The following is a 10701-nucleotide window of genomic DNA, read 5'->3' as shown; positions in this document are numbered from 1 at the left end:
GTCACCCTAACCATCTAATCACTTAAACTCGACCACTAGCTTTCGTCTCTGGCCGCAAGAGAGATCATGCATTAACTAAACAGAATTCATCTCGGCTCATGCCCACTCTATAGATAGCTTTCGTCTCCTACGACGGTAACATCCATAAGATCTAGATCACACAATCTGATACATCATTGTCATTGCTCTGATTAAACCTTAGATCAGATGCTAGGTTATGAATCCAGTGTAAAGCATGGTTCATATTCAGCAAGGACTTTATAAGGGTTTAGAAGGCTTTATAAGGGTTTAGAAGGTTTATAAAGCTTTAGAAGCTTTTAGAAGGTCTTTATAAAAGCCCATTACGCAGCCCATATGTATTAGGGTTCTCTTGTATCCCTTTATAAAACACTTGTAGCCACCATTATTCTGGATCTAAGGAGAAAAACGTTTTTCTCTTCTCTATTTCAATCTACTTTCTCTTAGCTTATTTACAATTCTATTCCACAAATCTCAACATGGTATCAGAGCAATGATTTCTAAATCTTGCTCTATTCTCTCTAAATCTCGTCTTTCATCTCTGTTTCTTATTCTCTGGTTCACTCTTTCTCTTTTATTCTATTTCCCAACGGTTACTTTCTGTTCATCATGGAAAACATAAAAACGGTGGTAATTCCAGTTATGCTCAAGGGAGCTAACTATCTTCTGTGGTCCAGAACCACCAAAACTGCTCTTTGTGGTCGTGGTCTCTGGAGCCACATCTTGGAAGACAAAACACCAAAGGTTGATGACAAAGATGAGAAGAAGAGTGAAAAACTCCTTGCCGAGGAAACCAAATGGTTTCAAGAAGACCAGACGGGGCTTGGCCTCATCCAGAACTCTCTAGATCCAGCAATTCTTGAAGCTTACTCCTACTGTGAAACCGCAAAGGCTGTTTGGAAAACTCTCAGAAACGTCTATGGAAATGACACCAACCTGAGCCGCGTCTTTGAGGTGAAGAAAGCCATCAACGACCTAAGCCAGGAAGATATGGAGTTTACCAAACACTTTGGTAAATTTAGATCTCTGTGGGCTGAATTTGAGATGCTGAGGCCAGCCACAACAGATCCCATGGTGTTGAATGCTCGGCGTGAGCAAGATAAGGTCTTTGGTCTCTTGCTCACTCTGAACCCGGTGTTCAATGACCTCATCAAGCACATTCTGCGTGAGGATAAGCTTCCAAGTCTTGAGGAGGTGTGTGCTCGCATCCAGAAAGAACAAGGGTCATCCGGCCTCTTTGGTGGTAAAGGAGAGCTTCTCACAGCCAACAAGGGAACTTACAAGCCGGAGGAGAAGAAGCCATGGGTGTGTGAATACTGCAAGAAGAAGGGCCACACCAAAGACAAGTGCTGGATCCTTCATCCACATCTTAAGCCAGCCAAGTTCAAAGATTCAAGGGCCAATACTGCTTATGAACACTCGGCATTTCAAAGTCATGCCGGATCATCCACTCACCGAGAAGAGACCATCCAAGGAGACTTTGTGAGGATAGCTGACTTGGAAGCGGTCATCAAAGCCATTGCCTCCTTGAAGGAGTCTGGTATCACTTTCTTTACCTAAAAGTCCAGAAATGATATTCTTATAGACTCGGGTGCTTCACACCATATGATTAGTAACTCGCAATTGCTCAAAGACATTAAACCGGCCTTAGGAAATGTAGTTTTTGCAAATGGTGATAAAGTTCCTGTAGAAGGCATAGGAAATTGAACCTGTTTGATAAAAACTCTAAAGCATTCTTTATGCCTCAATTTACATCGAATCTATTGTCTGTTAGAAGAGCTACTAAAGATTTAAATTGCAAAGCTATCTTCGGGCCTAACGATGTATATTTTCAGGATATTGAGAATGGCAAAGTTCTTGGAAAGGGTGGAATCAAAGATGAGCTTTATGTACTTGAAGATTTATCTCCGAGCACTCTTGCATCATGCCTTCTAGTTATTGTTTGTCTACTAGTTTAAACGCTGTTTGGCACGCTAGATTAGGTCATCCCCATTCTCGTGCACTTGAATTATTATTACCTAAGGTCTGTTTTGATCATTTGAGTTGTGAGGCTTGTATTCTTGGTAAACATTGCAAGAATGTTTTTCCAAAATCAACTACAATTTATGAAAACTGTTTTGATTTAGTTCATTCGGATGTCTGGACTTCTCCTTGCATTTCTAGAGACAACAATAAATACTTTGTGACATTCATAGACGAGAAATCAAAATACACTTGGATTACATTACTTCCAGCTAAAGATGGTGTATATGATGCACTTTTCAACTTTCAAAACTATGTCACTAACCAATCTCATGCCAAGATAAAAAAAATTTAGGTCTGATAATGGAGGAGAGTATACAAGTCACCGATTCAAAGAACATTTAGCAAAACATGGCATTATGCACGAAACTAGTTGCCCATACACTCCACAGGAAAATGGAGTAGCTGAGAGGAAAAACCGACATCAAATGGAGGTGGCTCGGTCGATGATGTTCCATACTAATGTGCCCAAAAGATTTTGGGGAGATGCGGTCATGGCAGCCTGCTACCTCATCAACCGAATTCCCACAAGATTCCTACAAGACTCCTCTCCATTTGAGGTACTGAATAAATCTAAACCATCTATTGATCATCTAAGGGTTTTTGGGTGTGTTTGTTTTGTTTTTATACCAGGAGACCAGAGGAAAAAACTTGAGGCAAAGAGTACTCGATGCATCTTCTTGGGTTATTCCACAACGCAAAAGGGCTATAAATGCTTCGACCCATTTACCAATAGAACTTATGCGTCTCGGGATGTTAAGTTCTTGGAGCAGCAGAGCTATTACACAATTAAAGACTGGCAAAGCCTCAAAGACATCTCCAACTCACCCGGTGACCGGGCTACGAGTTTGCGGTTTCTTCTTGATCACCTTGGAAATGATGTTACCCTAAGGCGATCTCCAGAACCTCCCAGCTCTGATCAGACTCCGGATATCGATGCACAAACACCACTCAATCTTACAGACCCTGGTGGTGAGAAAGAACCGATAGAAGTGGATCCTGAGCCAGAAGAAGATCCAACGCCAACTCCACAACAAGAAGATGTTCATTTGGAGAATCATGAGTCAGATTCCGAAGCTGGTGATATAGTGGAACCTGACGCAGCTGTTCCTCAACTCCGTAGAAGCACAAGACTCATCAATAGAAGGGTTTACTACAACAATATAGCCATCGCTCACCCAGTTCAAGTTCCTTGTTCGACTGACCTTCTACCAGATGAACATAGGGCTTTTCTTGGGAAAGTGGAACTCTATGAGATTCCTCAGAGCTATGAAGATGCTAAAGACAAAGAAGTCTGGACTAATGCCATTCAAGATGACAAGGAGGCTATGGAGAGGAACCACACTTGGGATGAAGCTGACTTACCAAAAGGAAAGAAGCTCGTAAGCTCCAAATGGGTTTTCACTATAAAATTCAAGAGCAATGGAGATATTGAGAGGCACAAGGCTTGCTTGGTGGCCCGAGGCTTCACTCGGTCATATGGAGCTGATTACACAGATACATTTGCACCAGTGGCCAACCTCAAGACTGTAAGAGTTGTACTTTCATTAGCTACTAACTTGTCTTGGGAGTTGTGGCAGATGGATGTCAAGAATGCTTTTCTTCAAGGTGAGCTTGAAGAAGAAGTTTACATGCGACCTCCACCTGGTCTTGAAGACACTATTGCACCAGGCAAGGTCTTAAGACTTCGCAAAGCCATCTATGGCCTTAAGCAATCACCTCGGGCATGGTACCACAGGCTTAGCTTCAATCTTAGAGATCATGGCTTCAAGAAATCCGAATCAGACCACACCTTGTCCACTCTCCAAGGACCTAAAGATATTGTTGTTGTTCTCATATATGTTGATGCTCTTATAATCTCCGGAGACAACAAGGAAGGTATTGAATCGACTAAGTCCTTTCTTAAATCTGTTTTTGACATTAAAGATCTTGGAGAGTTGAAATATTTTCTTGGAATTGAGGTGTGCCGCTTTGATGATGGTCTTTTCTTCTCACAAATAAAATATATTTTGGATCTCTTGAGTGAAATAGGTTTTCTTGAAGCTAAGCCAGCCAAAACTCCACTTGAAGAAGGTTATCAGGTCAATCGAAAGGGGGAGACATTGGATGAGCTGTTCAGTGATACTCCCAAATACTGCAGGATTGTAGGTAAACTGATCTACTTGACATTGACTAGACCTGATCTCTGCTTTGCTGTGAATCAGGTGAGCCAGCATATGCAAAAGCCAACCGTACATCATTGGGGTATGGTGGAACGCATCTTGAGGTATCTCAAAGGCTCATCAAGCCAAGGCATATGGATGGGCAAGAATGACAGCACAGAGATAGTGGGATACTGCGATGCTGATTGGGGTGGAGACAGAAATGATAGGAAGTCCACAACAGGATATTGCACATTCATTGGTGGCAACTTGGTGACTTGGAAGACAAAGAAACAGAAGGTGGTGTCTTGTTCGAGTACAGAATCTGAGTACCGAGCCATGAAGAAACTTGCAAATGAGCTTACCTGGCTCAAAGCATTGCTCAAAGACTTCGACATTGAGTCTTCAAGCCCCATGACATTCCACTGTGACAATCAAGCAGCCATACACATTGCCAACAACTCGGTGTTCCATAAAAGGACCAAACACATCGAGATTGACTGTCACAAGGTCAGACAGAAGATTAAAGAAGGAGCTATTCTGCCTTGCTATACACGCAGTGAAGATCAACTGGCAGATATCTTCACCAAAGCCGCGAGCCTTAAGGTCTGTGATCACATCTACAGCAAACTTGGGCGTGGACATCTCGCATGCTTGAGCTTCCCTAACTCATGGATGCCATACTCTTTTTCCCTTAGCATAGTTTTTCCCATGTGGTTTTATATTCTAAGGTTTTTCATGAGGTGGTGCTCCATGAGTCTCCAAGCTTAGCCTTCGTATCCTACGGTTAAGCTTGAGGGGGAGTGTAAAGCATGGTTTATATTCAGCAAGGACTTTATAAGGGTTTAGAAGGTTTATAAGGGTTTAGAAGCTTTTAGAAGGTCTTTATAAAAGCCCATTACGCAGCCCATATGTATTAAGGTTCTCTTGTATCCCTTTATAAACCATTTGTAGCCACCATTATTCTGGATCTAAGGAGAAAAACGTTTTTCTCTTCTCTGTTTCAATCTACTTTCTCTTAGCTTATTTACAGTTCTATTCCGAAAATCTCAACATCCAGTATACATGCATTAAGATCAGGATGAATGAGAGAATCAACTATAAAAAATTACATCCATAATCTAAAAACCTAGATGTTTTCGATCATGAGGGCCCTTTTGATAACCCCCTTTACCCAACAAGGTAACTACTCAGACATAGTTGAGCTTAACATCATCATTGGTTTAAAATAAAAAGTCGTAAAGTAAAGAGATAAAGAATCAAGAAAAGCTTCTCTTATTGAAGACAGGGTTGACAAGAAAGCTTTCTACAAATGCATAAAAGTAAAACCTAAAACCTAAAAAAGTGTTCTCTATTCTCAAGCATGAAAATAAACAAATTGTAAAAGACCTAAAGACAATGTATTTATAGCCTCTTTTCTCCTTGGGTTGTCTAAGGTTTGCAGAATAAGTGAGAGGAATGACTTGGCTTTGAGATGGGCTTTTGAGGCTTGAAAATAGGTCCACCGCGGGTGAGGAGTGTTTCACCTTTGCAGTTATGTTCATTCGCCCTTTAGTGCATTGGGAATACCTGGAGATTTAACAGTTGGATTGTGTTCAATCCAGTTGTATTAGAAAGCTAGTTATCTCACCTATGATGTCTCCAACTTTGGGGATGATCAGACGGTGATAAGATATTCATTGGTTGCCAAAATTTTAACGGCCTGAATTTATCAAAAAATGTGTTTTTGCTCTAAAATGCACTTCCTAAGTCACAAATTTCCTTAAAAGTCTCTGAAAACTCTAATTCTTAAAACTCACTTATAAAACATTAAAAACAGAGTAAAAACACCTGCATTAGACATTAAAAACGATCCATACAGATGGTAAAATTGGGTGTTATCAACTCCTCCAAATTTAGACTTTTGTTTGTCCTCAAACGGCAGCGGAAGCTTCGACATCCGGCCTGAGGGAGGAGCCGCATAGAGAGCCACAGAGGATATATAGAATCTTGAAATGTTTTTTTTTTGTATTTTGACTATCATTTTATTTTGGAATTTAATTTTATTTTCAAATTATATTTAAATAATATTTTATTTTGTTAATTTTGGTTAATTTCAAAGTTTCAATTAATTCAGTTTATTTAAATTTTTAATTATTTTTATAAATCGCTTTAAACTCGTCCTTAATTACATCGATATTACGTTGAAATAATTACCAATGATTCTTCAACGACATTTATTTTACGATGAATTGCCGACAGATTTAAAACGTAAAAACTAATCTTATCAAAATGACCTAATAACTAAATGTAATAAAATTGATTAAAAAGGGGAAAACGACTAGACCTAAATTGCTTGAATGAAAATCGGCTGGAATAAGAAAATAACCTAATGACTAAAACTTGTATGAAAATCAGCGAAAACTTATAAAGATGAGACGCTGGATTTTCAGGGAAATTTTCTCCAGGGATGAAAGACTCAAAACATTGCTAAATAAGTACATTAAAAGATACTAGCTAAAACTTTAAGAACTCGAGTCATGAACGTATGAATAAGCCACTGTCGTTATCATAACCAACTATCTCTCGCAACCCTGACCAGTAGGTTCCACTCTGGCTCTAGAAGGGAAACGATGCAAGCTTGCTTAAGACTCGTCAACATTCACAGTTCGCCCATAGGTAGGTTTCCACTCCTATTGTTGATCTGCTCTTCTCAAACTAGATCTGGCCCCAGATGATACTTTCGCAACAACAAGGACCGAGATCAGATTGTAGTTCGTGACTCTACTCCCATGCATTGAAAATAAGTTTAGAAGAAAAAGTTAGATTCGGCTTCAATAGCTAATGGAATCCTCATCAAACATGTATAGCCCCCATTGAAAATCCTTTAAACTCAAAAATAAAACTACTCATATATGATTAAAGAAAGAAAAAACATCTCTAAAGAAAGAAAAGTATCAAAAACCTAAAAAGTATACTTAATCATACGACTTAGGGTTCCTGAACATGTATTTATAGTGTTCAAGTCATTTTTGGGCGTTACTTAGGGTTTCTCTAAATGGGGGAATCCTTTTGTGCTTGAAAATGGGCTTCTAGGTGATATGTTCATAATTTGCATCATTTAGGTTGTATATCTCATTCCAAATCATATCTTATTTCATGCATTTTAGATCTTTAGGTGTTGTTTTAGGACTTAGGGGTTTACATTAGGTCCAAGTGAGTCTTGCATGTTTTGGAGTGTTTACATGTGATTTGGAAGCAGTTTGGACCTGAAAAGATGAAGCCAGGAGAAGAAATGGTTATTGGGGCATTAAAAATGGTGAAATCAGCCTTTTGGAGGTTCTCGGCGCTAGCCTATACCGCGGGAAGCTTTTTCTCGGCTATTTTTTGTGTACCGCGGGTGGATTTCTCGGCTAAAACACGTACCGGCTGTTCAAGTTTCTCGGCCAAAATTCCCGGGTGCAGATACATCTCCACAATCGCGTTACCGGAAGGTCTTGCCGACTGATTCAGCCTCCGGGATCTTCAGAAACGATCAAGATACTTCAGTTCAGATTTCAGAACAGTTGGAATCGATAGATTTGGATCATCGAACTGGAAGATACGGCCACCGGAAGACAGACCTCTCTTGCATCCATTTCGGAGCAATCCCATACGTCTGGAAAGATCGCCTGTCCGGGTTATCTTAACGTCCGATTCAGATTACAGAGTCTTCAGAAAAATTGGATATGATCATGTCACGGATCCAGAACAGGTGGAATCATTGGATTTGGAGTCGTGAGCAGAGAGTTAAGCTCACCGGAAGGCACACCTGTCTCGGTACAGTTTCAAGACCGATCCGATGAATCACAAAGATTGCGTGGGACGATGCTTTTCCAGTCCGATTCAGTTGCCAGGGTCTTCATCAAAATTCGATATATTTGAGTATTCTTTCCAGAACATCTGGGATCATCCGGTTTGGAGCTATGTGCTGAAAGATACCGTCTCCGGAGTGAACACTGGTCCAAGAGCTTATTTTTGATCGTTTCAATGCACTTCAGAGATGAGCCGTCCAGGGAACCTTCCACTTCCCAAGCACTGAAGTTTTCTTCACGAAAGTTCGATAAATTTTAGTGTTCTTTCCACTGCAGCTAGAATCAAGCCATTTGGATCTATATCCTGGAAGTTACGCTCCCCCGAATGCGAAGTGGTCCGAGGAGATTTGAAGTCTGCGAGATGGTTTTGCGACTTGGATAACTCGCAGCGCTTAAAGGATAATTTCTGGGAATTGAGCTTCGTGTAGAGATGTTGATATGATCATGGCCAGCAACAAGAAAGAAGATCTTGCACCAGAGCCTGAACCAGAGCTTGTACCAGTGGATAAGCTAGATAATGAGGCATTGTTTGATCCAGATGGTACTAAGACCTGAGTTAATGCCGAGAAGCTCAAGGAAACAAATGGAGGAGTACTTGTTCAAAACTATATTCGGCCAAGACACTTGGATCAAAAGGTAGAAGAAGAGTTTACAACTACTCTAGTTGTAAAAGAAGTCCAAGAAGATCAACAAATGGCTAAGTGTCCCAGTTGTACTCTTTTTCCCTTACCTTTGGTTTTGTCCCAATGGGTTTTCCAAAGGAAGGTTTTAAGGAGGCAATGGTGATCACTACTCTTCAAGCCCAGTTTGTTGATTCAGTACTTAAGGCCAGACAGAAGAACATTCAAATTTCGACCAAGGATGTTATTGGCCAAGAAAGCATGAAGAAAGCCATTGGGAATGATCTATATCAATTCCAGCCTCTTTTGAGCAAGGTAAAGATGAAACAAGGCCCAAAACAAATGGGTTTACTTTCTGGCCAAGAGGAGTGACGAAAATAGAAGTCAAAGAGCCAAGAAGAAGAAGAGTCATTCCAAGTTTAGATTTATTTCAGTCAAGTCTTTATAATTAATGTTTCTAGTTTCAAAGTTGCTTTGTTTTTAGCACTTTTTTCTCTTTATAAACTCATGTAAGATCCCAAAAAAAATCATCCTGGATTGGATCATCAAAATTAGTCAATAAAACTCTTTTCTTTTATCAAAACTTGAAGAAACTTCTCTTTGTCTTTTGAGAGTGGTTTGCTGCTTTGTGCAGCATCTTTATCATTTCTCATCTATCTCTGAGAGTGACTCGTTGCTTTGTGCAACATCTTTATCCTCTTTTATCTCTCTTTTGTGATCAGTTCGTTGCTTAGCAACATCTTTATCGATTCATCACTCAGAACAGAGGTTATTTCGCACCTTCTGTTTCTATTCTATCTCTCTCTCAAGCCTCTTTGTGCCGATCCTTGGGAGGATCACATCAGATGTGCGGGTAAGGTAATCCTGGATGAGTTCAAAGGCTCCCGAGCAGGAAAAATGCTAACTCCACAAGTGTGCGACTTGAGCATGCGATTTGGACGAGCAGTGAACTGAACCACAGAAACGTTTGCTGTTTACACCAACTGGGGCTTGCGACTTGGAAGTGAAGTAGACCAACTCGCACACATACTTGAAGTCCGGTGCTACATGGTTGTGCAAGCTAGGGAGCAGAGGGAACTGAACCGCATAAAGACTCGCAGTTTACACCGAGAGAGGAATGCGGCTTGGCTTACATGGTTTTATCTCGCTGAAGCTCCTTTCTAGACCTGTGCGAGTTGGGCATGCGACTTGAGACTAAAGGAGAACCAACTCGCACACATATTCTCCCCAGATTTCGTCTTGGTTGTGCGAGTTGAAGAGAAGAAAGCCTGAACCGCATAAAGACTCGCGGTTTACACCTAGATGGACATGCGGCTGAGGCTGAAAGACTTAAGGCTCACAAAACTGTTTCTTTGGCTGTGCGACTTGGGCCTGCGACATGGGAAGCTGTTTTCCTTTTTAATCTATCTTCTCCATCTTCATTTCCATCCATTAATCATGCTTAACAACACATCTTGCAAAGGATTGATTGTGTTAAGTATGATTAGTGAGTAGTCATCTAATGAGGTTCTAGATGTGTAGGTTAGGGTGCTAAAGTGTTATATTAGAGATGCTTAGGGCTAGATTCATGATCTCATCTCTCTAAATAGCTGATCTCTAGGCTAGATCCATATCCATCATATGTGGTCTAGATCTTAGGCATTTCATGCATCAAAAGCGTTTGATGAAATGCCTGAAAGAGCTGTATTAGAGATCTTTGCATTTAATTCCATGATGATGTTTGTTAATTGCTTAGATGATCTTTTAGAACAGTTTCTTAATGCTCATTGATTCATATTTCACAAATGATGATTTGGTTTGAAAATGGATTAGTATAGAGGTTAATGCCTTCATGAGAGGATTAATCTAGATTAGAGTTCTAAATCATTTGAATCATGTTTCGTCATTGTCATTAGCACCCTAGCCAACTATCATGTCTAGAATCTCATGCTTCCATCATCTCATATTTACATCACTTGTCAATTCTTTAGTTCTTGTTTGATCATTTGCTTAGTCATTAATCTTGTTTTAAGTTTTTAGTTGTCATTAATCAATCAAAACCTCACTTGTTTACTTGAATTGGGAAAC

General features: G+C 40.2%; 1 protein-coding gene across 1 annotated transcript; it reads left to right on the top strand.

The window, feature by feature from the left end:
* The first annotated feature begins 1014 nt into the window (after positions 1-1014).
* Positions 1015-1946, top strand: LOC112084669. The gene is made up of 2 exons (XM_024153960.1): positions 1015-1558; positions 1854-1946. Exons 1-2 carry the CDS (start codon positions 1063-1065, stop codon positions 1859-1861), a joined length of 504 nt encoding a protein of 167 aa, XP_024009728.1. The 5' UTR covers positions 1015-1062; the 3' UTR covers positions 1862-1946.
* The last annotated feature ends 8755 nt before the right edge of the window (positions 1947-10701 follow it).

This window comes from Eutrema salsugineum, unplaced genomic scaffold (genome assembly GCF_000478725.1).
Source record: "Eutrema salsugineum unplaced genomic scaffold, Eutsalg1_0 scaffold_4, whole genome shotgun sequence".
NCBI lineage: Eukaryota > Viridiplantae > Streptophyta > Magnoliopsida > Brassicales > Brassicaceae > Eutrema > Eutrema salsugineum.
The sequence above is the reverse complement of the archived record's forward strand: the minus strand, read 5'-3'. Positions and strand labels throughout refer to the sequence as shown.

Excerpts from the sequence above, each read along its gene's own strand:
- LOC112084669 (XM_024153960.1), top strand. The coding sequence starts at position 1,063 with ATGCTGAGGCCAGCCACAACAGATCCCATGGTGTTGAATGCTCGGCGT.